This window comes from Musa acuminata, chromosome BXJ3-10 (assembly GCF_036884655.1).
Source record: "Musa acuminata AAA Group cultivar baxijiao chromosome BXJ3-10, Cavendish_Baxijiao_AAA, whole genome shotgun sequence".
In the NCBI taxonomy this organism is placed as follows: Eukaryota; Viridiplantae; Streptophyta; class Magnoliopsida; order Zingiberales; family Musaceae; genus Musa; species Musa acuminata.
Genome location: NC_088358.1, coordinates 24,085,930 through 24,103,682, shown reverse-complemented (window position 1 = coordinate 24,103,682; position 17,753 = coordinate 24,085,930). Strand labels below are relative to the sequence as shown.

Here is a 17,753-nt window from a genome sequence, read left to right as displayed (position 1 = left end):
TCGCATACGAGCGTTTCCTCTTACATTAGCTCCATGTCGATTACCTTTGCGATCCTGTCCTGCCGTGGAGGCGAAAGCAAAGGTTAACTGCCGCACTAGTGGCACTGATACAGACGTGATGTGATCTTTTTGTATTAGATATGACTCAGCGACAGTAAGGTAAATTCAAAATCTTTCTTATACATTTCATTAATTTTGAAGTCGGATTTGGTGTACCAACATGACGATGAAGGAATCGGCATCGGTGTACAAGAAGTTTGGTGGTGGCAGAAGAAGGAAAAGCTTTGTTCGTCAAAGCAGGGGACTCCAAATCTCATCAGATCGATGCATGGCAGTACAAGCGCTGAGGATGTCTGACATCTGGTCCACTTTTCCTCAGAACATGATGAAATTATTCACCTTCTCGGTACCAATATTCCTTGAGGATAAGCTTTCATGAACTGTGATGCAGGAGGAGTTACTGAGTGTGCTTTGTTGTTAGCAAAAGGGATGTCCTGGTGTGGACCTTGCGCCCCATGAGCCTCCATGGAAGTGAGGCCAGCGACATGGGTCTCACGGCCATCGGCCACTGGAACGCCTGCAGAGAGGCTCATGTGAGTGTTTGGTTGGGCGCGAGACGTACCCGGACAACCCTGCGAGGCCCCAGCCACTGTTCGCGGCCACATGGGAGGTCGAGACGAGGAGGGGGCAAGCCGGACTCGTCTGGTCAAGCCACCACAGTCGTGGCTCTGCTCTCGTCCGACTGTGGAAGGTGGCCGGTGGACGAGCCTCCGTCCAACACGTGGGTCTTGCGCCCGGGCTCGGTGCTCTCCTGTCGCAGGACAAGGGCGGTGGAGGCGCAGTGCCCTCGCGCGCGGCCATTGATGCCTTCCCCCCGGTCGGTGCCCTGAACCCGTTTGTCCATTTGTCTCTTCGACTTCTCCCTCAGGAATCTTCTTATTACTTGGTACTAAGAGAAATATGAAATTGCACAGGTCGGGCCTCACAGTCTTGTCGGGCCGGAAGGCCCACAGCCCAAACCCTAACAAACGACGGAGACGTCACATCCCCACTGCCGAAAGTACGCGTCTTATGCCCCAAATCTCCGCTTTGTCCCCTCTTCCACCTCCAATCCCTGTGCTCTCCACCCTCTCTCCCTCTCGTTCTTGTCCGATAGCTCAAAAGATCTACCAGGTGGTCAAACTAGATGACTGTCAAAAAAAGCATGGATGAGTGGGTGAACAAGTCGGCCCCACCTCTTCCCTCCCCTCTCCCTTCTCTCTCTGTCCCATTCTTGTTTGATAGCCCAAAAATCTACCTGCTGGTCAAACCGGTTGACCGTGTCAAAAGCATGTGTGGGGGCGAACACGTAGGCCCCACGCGGGTGGTGGCATCCATTCCAGGATCAACACCCAGACAAAGTTCTTAGAAACCAAGACATGGGCTACGCGGGGTCAAACGCTTTGTCCTGCCGGCTTGACTGCATCTGCATCGCACACCGTTTAGGAGATTCCTCCTGATGTGTTCAACCAAATATAGTGCTGATGAGAGTGAGTGAGTGAGTGAGAGAAAGAGGGAGAGAATAGAATCAGATCATTAGAAGAGTCCAAATTCCTGGATCACTCTGATTTATTAGGCATCTTTAACAAGTTCGATTGCTATTCTTAATATCATATTACAAGCTTAATTAGTTTGTTTTTGCAGTGCTAAGGATTTAAGTGTTTCTAAGACCAATTCTTTTTTTCTAGTTATAATTTAGAAACTTAAATCAGAAAAAAGGAAGAAAAAAGAAGATGTCATCTTCATCCCTAATCTCTTTAATTTTTTCCTCTATTATTGTTCTCTATAGAGACAAATTCCTGCTATATGTAATTCCAAATGATTTGTCACATCAAAAAGAAATTTCTGATTTATATTTGATGTTGTTTTTTTTTTTTTTCTAGTCATGATTAGAAATCTTAATCCAAAAGAAGAAGAACAAGAAGAAGAAGAATAAGAACAAGTGGTCGTCTACATCCCCTATCTCATGTCTCTTTGGCTTTTTCCTGCAGTGGCCTTTGATCTTCTTCTCTGCAAGATAAATCGAAACAATGCTGATGATGTATCCCCTAAAGAGAGAGATCACATCAAAGTCCGACACGAGTACAATCAAGCTAATTTGGATTAAGCTAAAGACTGGTCAATGTTTCCATTGCCATGTTGATGCAACACATCAAGCTTGTACCTTTCGGTCGAGTGAGAATGATGTCTCCCCTTTCTCCCCAGTCCTCATTTCACCAACTATTAGCACGTGATCATCGTCCTCCAATGTTTCCATTCACCCATGACGAGTGCCTGAAGAAGAATAACCCTACTTGGCACACTCCAAACTCTGAATCAGCAAGCAAGCACATTGGCTTGCTATTTCCTTGGTCGAAGTTGCCTCGTAATTAGAGTAAACAAACGATAATGGAAAGATGATTTGGGGAAGAAGAAGAAGAAGAAGAGGAGGAGGAGATTTATGAGGGCACATGTATTATGGAGTTATCTTGTTGTTTCCATCTCCTGATAACCTTCCAATGAACATGTGCAGTCCGACACATTGAAATAATTGAGTTCACCTGTTCCATTGTTCATCAGTATCCTTTGTTCCCTTTAGGTGGTGGACCACCAACTCAACTCAAGTTATCAATTAATCTTATTGTTCTATGTTTTACTTAGCTAGGTTTCTAATTATTTAATTAGCATAAACTTGTAATTTTTCATTAAATTTATAATTATGTGTGAGCATGAATGTTGATGTCATAATTAGATTATATGTTTGTGATCTGATTAATTAGGAATGGAGAACTCTATAGTGACAAGATCCAGATTATTTCAGCCTATATATATATATATATATATAAATTGCACAAAATACATGGATATTTGAAGATGAAATCGGAGCGTGAGACCCAGTAAAAGTTGGGCATCATTATCTTAGGATTGAGGCACACGAAGGCCCCACTGACATGAAATAGGGAAAGACAAAGCCCGGTACACAAGGAATGTGGCCATCACTGGTTCAACCTTGACCTCATCCCCAAGTGACCATGAACTTGAAATCTTCTTCCTCCGGCTTCAATCGATCCCTGGACGCAAGACCCCACCGTGCATGTCCTCACCATCTCGACTTGTATACGCTCCACATGCCACAAGACGCATGAAGCCAAGCTCGGGCTCACATGCTTCCCATCGTTTTCCCTTTCTCGAGAGGAATGGATGGCAGGAGCTCATCGAATGTCATCTCATAACGAAATAAAGGTCTAAAGGAAACAGAATAAAGAGAGGCACGACTTCATGAGGCTTTATCTGAGTTTTCTATTCGTTTACGTGACTCACTTCAGGTCAAACAACCCCTAGCTTTAATGTGTACGCATCACAGACAAACAACAGCTATTCCTGGCCAAAAGATAAAGAATGGGCGAAAAGGGCGTTGTGGCTGAGAGGTCAGCGTCAACCCCCCTCCCGTGCGAGGAAGCTTCGCTCCGAAGACAGAGAGAGAGAGAGAGAAAAAACGAGGGAAGAACTCACGAAGAAAAGATTATAGTAAGGCATGGTGGTTGGGCGTCCCCCTGTCTTGCCAAAAGAAAGGCAAGTGAGAGTGGCAGGTGGGGAAGTCAGAAGATCGGTAAGAGCTAAGGGTCGTGTAACACTTGAAAACTTGTGTGATCGTCTTCCATCATCACTCAAATGTTTCTGTGCAATTTCCTAATACGAAGAGGGGGGGGGAAAAACAAATTGAAATGGAGCCCTTCATCACTGTCATTGGTCAATGCTGTCGTCGTCGTTATCGGTTTCAGTATTAATGTCACTCTCATCAAGCCAAACATAGTGCCACTGTTGTAAGCTTTCATTATTGACAGCCACCCTCAGTCTCTTGTGCATGGAGTAAAATGACTTTGGTTGGCAAGCCATTCAATCTTCTTCTCTACTTGGCAACGTTACTTGTGCTAGTCAAACACAAGCTGATGTATAGTACATGAAAATGCCTGCGGGCGGACCTTCTGACTCCTCCATTCAAGAAGAAGAAGAAGAAGGGCCATTATTTAAGTGCTTCTTCATCTCCTATTCTAATCATGAGGAATTGCAATGACCCTTCTTCGGTGAACTAGTTATGGAATCGTTGGACCTCATTCAACATGAGAAGGTTCCATGAACCAAGTACATCAAACCATCTGTTTTGCCAGGGAAGTTTCCTACTTCTTTATCCTATATCTGGGTTGAAGCAGTGCCTGTATCTGATCTCAGACACTGCAATGGATGGTGCGTGAATTCCATGTCTGTGGTCCAAATCTCGTGATACCGGTGATGCCCTGCTGACAACATCCTATAATGAGATTGGGCAATATGAATAATATCCATGAGTTCAACACAGAAGAAAATGACTAGCAACAGAAATCCTGTGGACCAACATTTCATGGAATACCAGTGGGGCACAAGGACTTGGATTTTTAGGCACATACTAGACTTACAGCTATCTTATATCTCATGCTGCAACCCCACCCATGACCGAGGTCGAAGAATTAGCATCTGCTGCAAGTATGGAGATTCCAGTCTGGGGTTCGATTTGTTGTCACTGCAAATATAAAATGACTTGCTGACGATGAAGAATTAATTAGCTTAGTTTGTGTTTCCATTAGCTAAACGAGCAACGGCAGATGTTTTGCCGGTGTTTCCTTTCTTCGGTGGATCGATCGCTCGACCCTGTGGTGGACTCGAGAGATGACTTCACTCGGTATGCAAGAAGATGACTTCATCTCGAATACTTTTCCTCTAAATACAGTGATTATGTTCCTCCCGCAGCTAAAATAATCTCAGACAAAAGTGGCTCATATTCTACGCAAAGAATTCCTAAAACAGGTGTCTCGGGCGATCCATCCCCAGATATATATGCACACTTCGAAGTAAATCTTTCAGAACCAAGGCACTAATCAGAGTGCAGGATCTAAAATTTTCGTGCAAATCAATGTCGACATGTTGTTCGAGGGCTTGCAGCGCCACATGCATGCATGTCGAGGGGGGCGGGCATGGATGTATGGCGATGGGGCATGGGGACATGCTGGGCTCGATCACGCCTGCGGTAATGGATAACCATAAATGATTGGGCATGGCTCGTAATTGAGGGGATACGCCTTCTGGTCCGTAGAACTTAAATGATTTAATAAACGGGGTGGACACTCACCGGACCGCGCAGTCACAGCCGCCATTTCTTTTCTATCCCTCCTTTACCCAATCTCCACCTACGTTCTCCCATGCCATTTATTGTTGCTCACATCACCCAATTTAATATTCGCCAGTGTGAGCTCTCCATAGAGAGGAGAGAGAGAGAGAGAAGGAAATGAGCATCGTGTCGGGCGAGAGGGCGGAGAGTTTGGGCCATCACCGAAACCCCACCGCCGTGCGACACGTCTATTTATACACCCCTCCCTCTCACTCCCGCATCGGTAGCTCAAGCATTTAGCTTCTCCCTACACCCAAACGGAGTCCCACCCCACCTAGAGAGTGGCAGGGAAGAGACCGAGAGGGAGGAAGCTCAAGGGAGCTTGGCGTGCACAGTCGTGTTCATTCCCATGCTTGCCTAGTAGAGCAGCCACAGTAATAATTGCTGCGATTGTTCATTTCGTGTCTATCACCGCCGTTTCTTCCGGCGATTAATTTTGACGCGGTGCAAAGGGTAACGTCTGCCGTTAAGTATATCAGTAGGAAGAGGCAGAGGAGGAGATGGAGAGGGAGGAACTGATCATTGTCGTCAGGGAGTACGACGCCGAGACTGACCGGTCGGCGGCGGAGGCGGTCGACCGGATATGCGAGGTGGGCACCAGCGGCAAGGTGTCGCTCTGCATGGACCTCCTCGGCGACCCCGTCTCCCGCATCCGCCATTCCCCGGCCTACCTCATGCTGGTAACCTTCTCTCCCTTCCTATATATGCCCTCGTGTAGTGTGAATTCTATCTTGTTCCTTACTCGTGCTGATGTCTCATTCGTAGGTAGCTGAGACGAGCGGCCCGGTGAGAGAAATCGTTGGCGTCATCCGCGGCAGCGTGAAGATAGTCGCCTGCGGTAGGAAGATGCCTCGACAAGGCGGCGGAGGGACCAGAACCCATGGTCCGGCGGCCGCCCCGATATATACCAAGGTCGGCTACATCCTTGGGCTTCGCGTCTTGCCATCGCACCGGTAAATTTACCCGTTGATTCCTCCACTTCGTATGTGGGTTTGTAGCTTTCTGTGCTAGGCTTTGTTCTCATTTCGTTGTTGTTTGATGCGTCCAACAGGAGGATGGGGATTGGGTTGAAGCTGGTGAAGCGAATGGAGGAATGGTTTGGGGAGAAGGGGGCGGAGTACGCGTACATGGCGACGACGAAGGGCAACGACGCGTCGCTCGGCCTCTTCACCGGGTGCGGCTACTCCAAGTTCCGGACGCCCTCCATCCTGGTCCACCCGGTGTTCGTCCACCGCCTCCCCGTTCCCCGCTCGGCCGCCGTTCTCCGAATCCCCCCCGCCGACGCCGAGGTCATATACCGCCGCCGCCTCGCCGCCACCGAGTTCTTCCCCCGAGACATCGACGCCGTCCTCGCCAACCCCCTGTCCGTGGTCACCCTCCTCGCCGTGCCGGCCGGATGCGCCGCGTCAGAGCGGTGGCCCGGCGCGGAGGCCTTCCTCGCGGCCCCGCCGGAGTCATGGGCGATTGCCAGCGTGTGGGACTGCGGCGGCGTGTTCCGGCTAGAAATCCGAGGGGCGTCGCGGCTGCGGCGGGCGGCAGCGGCCGCCACGCGTGCGGCGGACCGGGCTATGCCGTGGCTGCGGATCCCGTCCGTGCCGGACCTGTTCCGGCCGTTCGGGGCCTGGTTCCTGTACGGTATCGGGGGGGAGGGTCCGGCGGCGGCGACGATGGCTGCTGCGGTGTGGCGGGAGGCGCACAACACGGCGAGGGGGGCGGCGGCCGTGGTGGCAGCTGAGGTAGCGGAGATGGAGCCGCTCCGTCGAGGAATACCACGGTGGCGGCTGCTGTCGGGGGCCGATGACGTGTGGTGCGTGAAGCGGCTGGCGGAGGAGTACAGCGACGGGGCGGTCGGCGATTGGACCAAGTCGACGCCGGGGCCCTCCATATTCGTGGACCCCAGGGAGTTGTAAGGACTGCCAGAGACGGAGGAGTAGGGAGACGCTCCCTCTTTCTTGCTGAACTACTGTTTTGGTCTTCTTTTCGTCTATTTCTTTCTTTCCTTTTGTACAAAGAGCACTATTATTTTCCTGAGGGTTTTCTTTGTTCTGTAACTTCTCCTAAGTTCTCTCTGTAAATTCGGTGATGGAGAATCTCATGGAGGAGGAGGTTAAGGGCGAAAGCAAAAGTGGCATCTTGGTTTCCTTCATGGCTCCACACAATCTCTCTTGTTCTTTTCACAGCATCTTTTTTTCCCTTTCATACATCCCTATACATAAACAAAGCCATAACTTTTAGATCGATCGCCAGCGGTTCTCTTATTTAGTATCTCAAGATTTATTGAGATGAACGAACGAACGACGATTATTAACCTTCTCTCTCTTTTTGTTTTTGTTTTTGGGGTTCAATTAATGTAAAAAAAATCACCCCTTTTTTCATGTTTCTTTTGCTGTCTGTGTTTGCAAGAACTTGCACCGCTGCCTCCTCACGGACAGCGCGTTGGAAGTCATGCTAATGGATTCGTAACGAAGTCGACGAAGAAGAATCATGCGGTCTTCACGAGGAAAAGCAATGGAGAAAGGTCACAGGAAAAGTGATCTATCTCAAAGACAAAATTGTGATGGAAGATGTCTTTCTCGTTGTCGATGAACTTAATTAATGTTGCCATCGTCAACCGTATAAGACGAATTTAATGTTATTTCAGTTCCATTTCTAATCGACTATTTAGATATGTAATTTCATCCTAAATTCGGATTATTAACGCGTACACTGCAGACGTGGAGATTCGATGAAATCCGACCCGTTGCCGTTTCTATCTAAAGCTAAGCCGACTGGGTCACCACATCAACTCGACAGTATCCACGAAGGCCACGTGTTAATCTTAAAACATGCGCGGAGTGGGGCCCCTAGTAGACGAGAGGATTTAGGCCGCAGGAGGGGTTCACCTCCGGCCTAAACCACCCCCCCCACCCCAATAATGGCCATCTCGGAATCCACTCACCTCAAAGACCTCGAGACGGTGCCGCAAGTCTTCTCATCGGTATAGTAAATGCAGGGATGATGTACGGCATTGGCACTCGGAGATGGGATCGAAGACCACCGGTACATCATCCACCGAATCGATCCAAGTGATGCACGTTTCTTATGGTGGTCTTGGTAGACGAGGTGGTCAAAAAGGCTTGAAGGAACACATAATGGGATCGCCATTAGCCAAAAATTTGACTGGGTGCGTAAGCCTAATCGGCAGGTTTGCTGTGTCCTTCGGTCGACGCTCTAGCCGCGTAGCGTCGTCTCCCAGGTCCGGCACTGCGATCTAATTACGTGTTTGGCGTTGACTTCTCATGGAACATACAAGTAATGTACAAGTCAACCGAAACAAAGCAAGCATTTTGTGCATTAGAGCTGCAAGCAACAGAGGTTGGCTTGGCCATTAGGTTCTGATGTGTGGTGGCTACATCTGATGCAAAGACTTGTTCTACCTTTCTGGTTAACCAACACGAGCAGCAAGAGAGCATCCAGTGCAATCTATGGCGGCACACAAGCATCCAAATCCTGTCATGTTTGGGGGCCCGACAACCCAAAAGGTTCCATCTCGCAGCCGAAAGAAAGTGCTCTCAGCCACCAAACAAAAAGATACCCAAACATTTGTGGGTTGTGACTTGTGAGGCACAAATAATTTCTCATGTTTCATGTCATACTAATGTCAGAAGGCCAACGGTCAAAATCTTTTCCAACTTTGAGGAGAGCAAAAGGTACAATGGGGTGCGTCCAATCTGTGGATCACATCTTTCTAAAGACCCCAACCAGAGGTGGACCTTTGAACATTACATCACCATGTACAAAACAGACCATAAAGTGGGAATAAGAGGGGCTACAAGCCTCTGCAATTGAGCCATGGCCTTGTTGTGGTCACTGTACTGAAACCTCCTGGTGATTCCAGAAGCCATAGCTTCCATGTGGATGGCAACAAGAGAATTCAAACACACAGGCCAGGCAGGCCAAAGACCAGGTGGGCTCTATGGTTATCTTGTCTGTACCAAGGTATGATTCCCCACTTTCTTGAACAGCCTCAATATCACAAGTCACACACAGTCTCACAACACTCTAAATTATTTACTTTCAGCTGAGTGAAAAAGGCTCATACAACATTTGCAGATCTAACCACACTAACAACAGAAAATAGAGACAGTAACACATACCCCATGACAAACCTTTCTCATGTAAACTTCTGAAGAGGAAGGCATAATTCTTTTACTCTTGTTTGGCACACACAAAATAGAGCCCATCATTTCCGAAAAAGAACCGGTTTATCAGTTCACGGAGCTTGTCTGCTAGTTGTGCGTCTCTTCTGAAACCGAGGTGTTGGAGGAACTACTGTTCTCCCCAGTTTGCCTCTTGCTTGACAACAGTTCACCCAGCATCTTCCTTGGCATCTTGATGCCTTTTGCCTTGGCATTGCCGCTCTTGTCATGACCATCGCTCTTGGTTGTGTCGCTGCTGCCAGAATTCCTTTGGCTTCCACCGTTTCCATGGGTGAGTTTCGTGGATTTGAATGATCCAAGGACCTCAGCTGTCGGCATTCCGTCCCATTCATCCTCGGCATTGGTTGTGATGCCAGACCTTGAGCTTCCGTAAGAGCCACCACTCTCAGCTCGTCCACTGCAGGCAGAAGATGCTCTCATCTGCTCGAAGAAGAGGATTTGCACCACCAATCGTAAAGGAAGCCGCTCATTCTGCACCGCGTGAATGCAAATTTCTGCTGAGAGTTTCTTGCAGTCCAATAAACCACATAGCTTTTTCTTCTCGCTCTTGCTCAGGCTAGGGTGTTCCTGCTCATTTCATGCGACAATCATGCACTGGTGCCTCCAGAAAAACATCTATACAAATGTACTCCACTAATTTTCAAGAAATATTATATGTTTCACAGTAGAATATGATTATTTTGTTCTTTGGAAAACAGGTGCAGCGGTATAAAAATCATGAGGATTTACCTTTAGATAGATGTCAATAGCATGATACAGCCCATCATGCACAGTCCTTGATTTGCTTGATATTAATGCAGCAAGATCAGTAAACTTGGAACAAAGCAGGTTAGGATCTTTTGCAACCTCAGCAAGGTAGCCATCAATAAGCTTTGCTACAGCCATCTTTGAACCATCAGAGACTAAAGCTAGATTCATCGTCTCTGTTTCTTCAGTGTCATTTGGACTGGATTGAGAAGCAATACTGTGCTGCATCAAGAATTCTTTCACTATACTCATAACAGTGTCAATGTCGTATATGGTGTTTTGCCCTGGCATAACAGGAATTAGCAAATCAGACACTGAAGCATACTCTAAATGGTGGCCTATTTGTTTGATGAGTTCTTTCATGCTTCTTTCACCACCATCTATCAAAATGATAGCTCCAAGTAGCTTAAAAAGGAATCGACATGACACAGAACCTTTCTCTGCTGGCAACAACCAAATAATGGTTTGTAGTATAGACTGATATTTTGCAGCATCAATTGCAGAATTCATGGATGCTGCGCCCAAATTTGAGAGCCACCTAAACGTGTAAGCTTTAAGAGCTTCTCCAATCACTTCAGAAGACACTCTCCTCTTTGCTTTTATGGCAACTATAATCTTCGTGTAGAAATCTATCGCAAGCTCACATAGGTCCTCGACCCACCAGTCCATTGGTACTGACTGCTCTTTTACAATGCCATTCCACAGAGGATCAAGACTATTCTCAGACGGAACCTTTTTCTGGTTATATGTGTATGACCATTCAACCTTAGAGGGACTGACAGAAGCCTTGGAAGCTATAGAGTCTATGCAATTGCTGACCAACTTCAAGTCCTCAGACCATGGTAACAACGACTTCATAGTCCGCAGAGCAATGATAGAGTCTTTCCAGGCATGAAATATGCTACTGCTTAGGAGAACTTCAATTTTATAAATGAGGTTCCCTTTTTCGACTGTTTCATGCATTTCTAAGTACTCAGCAGCACAACGTGCAGAAACTACATTATAAGCATTGAGAATGACAGTCATGCCATAGCAAAATTTGACGCAGATTTCAAAGGCAGCAGGACCACCGGGGATGTCTGGAATGTGAATCTCACCAAGGTTGTCATCATTGTTAGTTGTCACCAACTTCTGCATACGAGAACTCTTGGACAGAAGTGGAAACTGCATTGTCGATTGGTCCACAAAAAACTAAACATTATAAGTACAAAAAAAGAGATAATATTAATTAACATTGTACATAGAAAAAGAGATGTGTAAAAGGAACAATGCTTACCTTGGAAAGTCGGGTAAAATATTTGTAATACGGTGTGATGTAGTTACATAACAGTGTGTCAAATATATGTGATAGAAGGGTCATCAAAAAAATCTTTTATATTCTGGGCTAGTCTTTTCTCAATCATATAAAAGTAAATAAATTATTAAAAACTAAAAACAAAAAAGAACAAACAACAGTGTGCAATCCTTGGGCCCCAGGCTTGGACTATGTTGGGCTAATGGTTTCAAATTTCCGGATTGAGCCATCACATTTGTGAGACAAGCCTGGCAGTCTCCTATAGTTGTAGGGTGCCCTGAGCATACCTAGCCAGTCAGCGTGGTCCATGTTTCCCCTTTAAGTGCATCCAATTCATGTAGGCATGTGCCTTGTTGCAAATTTAGTAACAAAGTCAAATAAAAGTTGAGTGTTGGAGTTTCATGCATGATGAACTCCTATATGCCATAAAATTCCAAAAATAGCTCAGCTCACCTTGTGTAGATGGAATATTACATCTCCTACTTTAACAATGATGTCAATCTCTAACTCAGATTGTACAAACCTGCAAGCATGAGCAAGATTTTTTTTGTCAAACCTTTTCAGATGAATTAATGACACAGACAATCAGATTTGCATAAAATCAGATCTACATACAATAAAGGATAGCATTTTCTTTGTAGAATAAGATGTTATAGAACTGTAAAGATGTAGATAGAATGTATAAGATGAACCACATCGGTAGATAATGCTTCAAATATTTGAGAAAACAAGGACTTTAGAAGGCTGAACAAACAATTGTAAGTCCGCAAATAATTGCTCATCGGGTGTCGGGCGCGAAGGCAAGTTCCCGTCAAGTTAACATGCGAACTTGTAAAGAGTGTTCAACGCCTGACACCCAATGAGCAGTTGTTTGCGGACTTGCAACTGTTCTTTTAGCCTTCTAAAGTCCTTGTCTTCTCCTTCCTCTCTTGCACTCAAGGTGCTCGCTGAATTGCTTATAAAGCTTCCCTCTTCGCGAGAGATCGGGACTTGTCCGTCGCTCATTTTCAAACTAATCAATTTGTTATTTTATAGGTTCTTTGGGACCTGTACCAGGTTACAACTAGGCTGATCCTTTGTGGATGCATACATCGCAATGACGCCTCATGACTTAGGCAATTCCAGCTAAGTCTGAGAAGTTGGCACAATAGTGCTTCACGACTTAGGCAACTCTAGATAAGTCCGTGACTTTTTCGCAAGGGTACCTCACGACTTAAGCAATTCCAGCTAAGTCCATGACATTGTGGTATCACTACAATATCACGAACTTTGGCGAAACACCACTAGTGTTCAATATGATTTAAAGATATGAAAACATTTCTTTAAGAAAACTTTCAATTGTTATTGTATAACGTATTTCCATTTCCCTTTGAGAAATATTTATAAAAAATTTAGATGTGCGATTTGACACAATCACTTTTGTTCACCTAGGGCATAGAATTTCTCTCTTTGAAAAATGTAAGTTTTGATCCCTCTCATGTCACCATAACTTTCTTAAAGTTCAAGCATGGTTGGTATTGTTCCATTAAGTTATTGACCAAGAAATTGTACGTGAAGAAGATACTAAAATAGAATTCAGAATACAATCATCTAAGCTGGATAACAAGTGAGCTTATTAGATTGTGAAATGGAAATAAGTTGTCTGTTTAGTTTGCTAGTCCACAGGTTTATATCAATTACATTTATTCAAGACAAATGCTTCATACATTTGACTACATAGAAACTTAAGGGTGTAACACAAGCTACCAACCGAGAATTAAATTGTTTGCTTACAAGAAATTTCATGAAAAGTCTGTTTAGAAATACAAAGTATCTAAAAAAATAATTCTTTTACTTGCATAGCAAAATAATAGATGACTTATATCTTTTCATCAGAAGTCTCAATCTTTCTGTTCTTTTATCTTCATGTCGAATGTAAACAAGCTTAGATAAATATAAATTAACGAAATTCTACCATGAACTGAATGCTCTTGTACTCTCTTTCATGAGATGAAAACAAGCCTGTATTATATAAAGGAAAACATTGCATATGGCCTTGGGCTCAGTAGGATGGTGAAAGACATGTTCTGAAATGGAGATGACAACATAGTGCCACATGTACCATATGCCACTAGAAAATAAAATCAACTGTCTTGTGAACTCAGTATCCACTTCCAAATAGCATATCCTGAATCTAATACAATAATCTGTTGTCCATTTAATCCTCCTTAAAATTTCTAAATCCATATTTTTCCTCCTAAACTGTTAATTGTCCTATGATCCATCATTGTAATGAAGAATGTTGGTGCTTCCGTTTTTTTATTAACTAACCTATCTCTCATATCATTTACAACAAGCGTCTGGTGATGCGACTTTGAGGGTGTCAAGAATCAAGTCTTGCTATGTTTTTGAAGCTTAGATGGATAATTATTCAAACTACATAGTGATGGGTGATTAGAGAATAAAAAGCTATCAGATAATTACAAAGAGAGGCAATAATGGATAAAAATATACATCATCTCTTTAGAATGAAATATGTGGTGTCAACTGTCAAGAGTGTTTCTTCTGCATGCTTACCTAAGTCATGATATAATTAATTTCAATGGGCCGAAGGACTATAATATAGTATGTTGTGGGATCTCAAATATCATTAAACAAATACAAAGGATTGATAGACATAAGAATGCCAAAGATTTTTAGTATTAATGAATAAAAAACCTTTTTATATTTGTCAGCTACTAAAATATCCTTTTAGTCTGGACTTCTTTTCCTTTCTATGAGAAGCCAGTAGCTTTTGTGTGTGTTTACATAAAATAATAACTCTGGAAATTGTATACATCTGATGTTTTTAGGCCCACAGTGAGAATAAACATGAATCTATCACATATCGATGCTCATTGAACCAACCTCTACAATAGAGAACTTGAGCTCTTCATAATATTGTATTACCTTTGACAAAAGCATGGATAAAAACAGAGTTTCAAAAGAAGTCAGGATTCCTTCATAGAAAATTGAAACGGTTCAGAATCTTTAGATGATTTGAAGCAATTGCAGCATGAGAATGCAAGTACCTGGTTAACTCAAATATTTGATCAGGCAGATTATTTAAAGATTAAAAATAAATCAATGAGACCAAGAATCATATTACCAAATTCACATGTTACCTATAAAATTACATTTAATATAGAATTAGTGCAAACAGAGTATTGTCCGAAGCAGAAGCAGCAATTCAATTAGATTCTGACCAATGAGCCAGACCGAATTTGTTAGGAATGGATGGATTGACCATTTTTGGACCAAATAATCACATTCATGTGGCTAGCAAGAATGGAATATCCAATTCAGTGATCTTTAATTTTATTCCCCTTTTTTTCAAGAATGGGGAACAAAAAATTGTAGATATTTTAAAAATCCACTTTCACTTCTCAAAAGGTGGTTAACCACTGAAGTACAGAAACAAACATCGATAGATAGATATCAAACAAAAAAGAATGCAAAAGAAAAGAAAAACAAAATAACACTGCCAGTACATATTTAAGCAGAAAATGTGGATACCTTAGTGAAGCACTACTCACCTGATATTCTGCCCTTTCGACTGAAAAGAATCAGGCTTTGAGCCAAGCTTCATAAACTTCATTGTAGGATAAATAGAGCTCCTTCACTTCAATGACGTCAACAACACCCCACGCTTCCTAACACTTAATATCTAATCTATACCACGGAGTACATCTCTATCAATGCTAACGACTCCGATAAATGCATGGACTTCTTGTATGACGAAGACAAAAAGTTAATCATGATTAGCACACAGAAGAAGTTGTAGAGCAGTTAACATCTTGCTTCAAGATGGAGGAAGAAATGGCCCTGGAGTCCCTGAAGCCATGTGACCATTTCACTTTCACTTCAAAGATGCCTTTTGAGCAAGAGATTTGCTTCTCAACAGATCTGCAACCAAGCCCACATGAACTTGGGCAAGCAAATTGGTCGGTCAAAGGAACGGCAACGATCTCTCTAGGCCAGATAACAACTACAGAGAGCAGACACCCACAAACAGTGAACTGAAACCTCCAATACTTGTTAAGAATTATACCCAGAGCCAAGTTCCTTCATAGATCAATTCTCCTATTAAGATGAAATAATCTAGTCAAATCGCCAAAAACACACATTAGAAAGAGTATGGAGTAACTACATGAGAGCAAAAGTAAAAAAGAAAAAAAGGTTCATCTAGAAATGCAAGCCCTTTGCAGTCATTATATATAACACAAGATACTGAAATATGATCAGAATAGGGTAAGATAGCAAGAGTAACTGGTAATACAGGTTATGCATATCCTGGAGAATAAATGGAGAATATAGAGGTTCTACAGGGCAAGATAGCAAGAAACTAAACTGGTAATGCAGGTTATACACATCAAATCTTTAATCTAATATTGCTGGTGCATGAAGAATGTCATCAAGTCACTGGAATCCCTCACCAGGGGAAAGTAATTTATATTACTAGATAGATGGAAATCACATGAAGAAGATTTAAAGCTACTCAGAAAAACAGCAACAGAAGCAGCATCTTTTCCGAACTAGAGGAACAGAAACAGCTCACAAGCAACACAAAACAAGCTACTCTTTGCATGAAGAGAGGAGGAAGACACAAGAGTAGAGTGCATGAAAAGAGCCCACAGAATCAAGCATGAAGCCCAACACGGTAACATTCAAGAAGAGAAGAGGGCAACATTTTCGCCTTAAAAGGGAATGCGTTCTGCGGAAAAAGAACGAAGGGAGACGGGCACAGCACCTGAAACATCGATCGACTTGGTTCCCGGCAGGCGTCCTCCTCCGCAGAAGAGGCAGTAGGCCATCATGCCTCCTTCCCCGCCCACACCCGCCTTTCCCTCTCTCCGAGCCGTGTCAGTTGCTGGCCACCTAAAAAGCAACACAAGCAACAGAAGAAGAAGAAGACGAAGAGGTATCCCCAAATCCAGCGGCCGCTAGTGTTCAAGAACTCTGAACTCCTCCGCTGTCACAGTGAGAGAGAAAGAGAAGAGGCTTTTAACATGAAAAGCTTTTCCTTCTCTCTGCTTTCTCTGCTTTTTATTGTAGTTTATGCATTAATTTATAGCTACAGCTTCCGACACAAAGTCACACTTCCTCACCTCACTCCCCCTTCTCTCTCTCTCTCTCTCTCTCTCTCTCTCTCTCTCTCTCTGTGTTCCCGCTTGCATGCCTCGCTCACTCGATCCGAAACTTGTGAAGTTACACTTCTGCACCTCATTCCCTCATGAACACCTGTAGATGCCACTGCAGGCGTGATGGAACAATTGAGATCAGTCGAATTCGTCTCGGTGCTTGCAACCTATCAGTGGTTCTACGTAGTGCCCATCTACTTTTACCACGTTTAATCTCTTGTTGCTCCTCCTCCTCGAAGCCAATGAGGATGTCCTCATTGTGCAAATTATAAACGCGTGTGTCCATCTCTTATCCTAAAGAATGCTCTAAAATTAAAACTCATATATAACTAAATAAATATCAATTAATCGTAGTTCGTTTCTGGGAAATTTCCTGGACACCTGTTTCATCCTTCTTTCCTCGTTCCCTTCCTTCCTCTTAACCTCGACACCAAGTTCATGCACCATAACATCTTTGGAAACCAAACCAAAGCTTTTCCACTTGCTGCACTTTCTCAGTGATGATGCCTTCCATTTTTAATTCGAGTTGAAGGTCACCTTCTCTTCTGAACCTTGTAAACTACTCGAGTGCCGACACATGGAGCTGATGATGGATTAAGGGACAAAGAATCTGTGCTGAATTTGTATAGGATTGTTGGTACACTGCTTGTGGCTTTCTCAAGGCAGTTCAAACTTCAACAATCAAGTTGATCCTCTGTGAATCTTCAATGAATTAATAGTCAAAAGCAGAGGATGAATGGGTTTTCAAATTAGATTAGTAAATTATTCTATGTTGGGTCCCCAAAATCATGCTGTAGGAGTTCATGAAACTTGACCAACATAGTGTATTCTAATCTCATGTGTTATCCACTTCACCTCCAAGGAAGATTCGGTGCTTATTCTTAAACTAGCCTAAATATTGTAGCAAAAGAAGGGAGGAGGAGTCTCTCAAGATGGGTATCAAGTGAAATCTGGGAAGAAACACGATAAGAACATACTCATTTTATTCACCTTAAATTGCGATATCGTCAAATTTAGAGCACATCTCAAGGATTATAGAACTCTCCATCCGCATATAAAGTATGGTTTTGTGGCTTGTTCTTTGAGATGTATAAAATCACAAACTAATCAGCAAATTTACTGGTCTCACAGTA

At 43.8% G+C, this 17,753-nt stretch overlaps 2 protein-coding genes and 1 long non-coding RNA gene across 5 annotated transcripts; 2 read left to right on the top strand and 1 right to left on the bottom strand.

The window, feature by feature from the left end:
- Window positions 1-2,573, top strand: LOC104000715 (uncharacterized). 3 transcript variants are annotated; one of them, XR_010501855.1, is made up of 4 exons: window positions 1-159; window positions 233-877; window positions 975-1,060; window positions 2,031-2,573. It is a non-coding gene; the product is annotated as an uncharacterized LOC104000715 (long non-coding RNA). The 3 variants fall into 3 exon arrangements; XR_010501854.1 differs by lacking the exon at window positions 2,031-2,573 and having other exon boundaries at window positions 233-363; window positions 452-877; window positions 975-1,682; XR_001975761.2 differs by lacking the exon at window positions 2,031-2,573 and having other exon boundaries at window positions 975-1,682.
- Window positions 2,574-5,356: 2,783 nt separating this feature from the next.
- LOC135651170 (probable N-acetyltransferase HLS1-like) lies at window positions 5,357-7,362 on the top strand. The gene is made up of 3 exons (XM_065171042.1): window positions 5,357-5,901; window positions 5,987-6,174; window positions 6,273-7,362. Exons 1-3 carry the CDS (start codon window positions 5,722-5,724, stop codon window positions 7,129-7,131), a joined length of 1,227 nt encoding a protein of 408 aa, XP_065027114.1. The 5' UTR covers window positions 5,357-5,721; the 3' UTR covers window positions 7,132-7,362.
- A 1,524-nt stretch (window positions 7,363-8,886) lies between these two features.
- LOC104000718 (BTB/POZ domain-containing protein NPY4) lies at window positions 8,887-16,601 on the bottom strand. Its single transcript, XM_009422828.3, has 5 exons — window positions 16,230-16,601; window positions 15,016-15,562; window positions 11,915-11,984; window positions 10,150-11,331; window positions 8,887-9,987 (listed from the first exon to the last, which is right to left on the bottom strand). The coding sequence occupies exons 2-5, from the start codon at window positions 15,075-15,077 to the stop codon at window positions 9,490-9,492; spliced, it is 1,812 nt and encodes a 603-aa protein (XP_009421103.2). The 5' UTR covers window positions 15,078-15,562; window positions 16,230-16,601; the 3' UTR covers window positions 8,887-9,489.
- Window positions 16,602-17,753: the final 1,152 nt, after the last annotated feature.

Coding starts and splice junctions, on each gene's coding strand:
- LOC104000718 (XM_009422828.3), bottom strand. CDS start 15,077: ATGAAGTTTATGAAGCTTGGCTCAAAGCCTGATTCTTTTCAGTCGAAA. Junction 11,985..15,015: donor TCGAAAGGGCAGAATATCAG/GTGAGTAGTGCT, acceptor TCATGCTTGCAG/GTTTGTACAATCTGAGTTAG. Junction 9,988..10,149: donor CTATTGACATCTATCTAAAG/GTAAATCCTCAT, acceptor TGAAATGAGCAG/GAACACCCTAGCCTGAGCAA.
- LOC135651170 (XM_065171042.1), top strand. CDS start 5,722: ATGGAGAGGGAGGAACTGATCATTGTCGTCAGGGAGTACGACGCCGAG. Junction 5,902..5,986: donor CCCCGGCCTACCTCATGCTG/GTAACCTTCTCT, acceptor TCTCATTCGTAG/GTAGCTGAGACGAGCGGCCC. Junction 6,175..6,272: donor CGCGTCTTGCCATCGCACCG/GTAAATTTACCC, acceptor TGCGTCCAACAG/GAGGATGGGGATTGGGTTGA.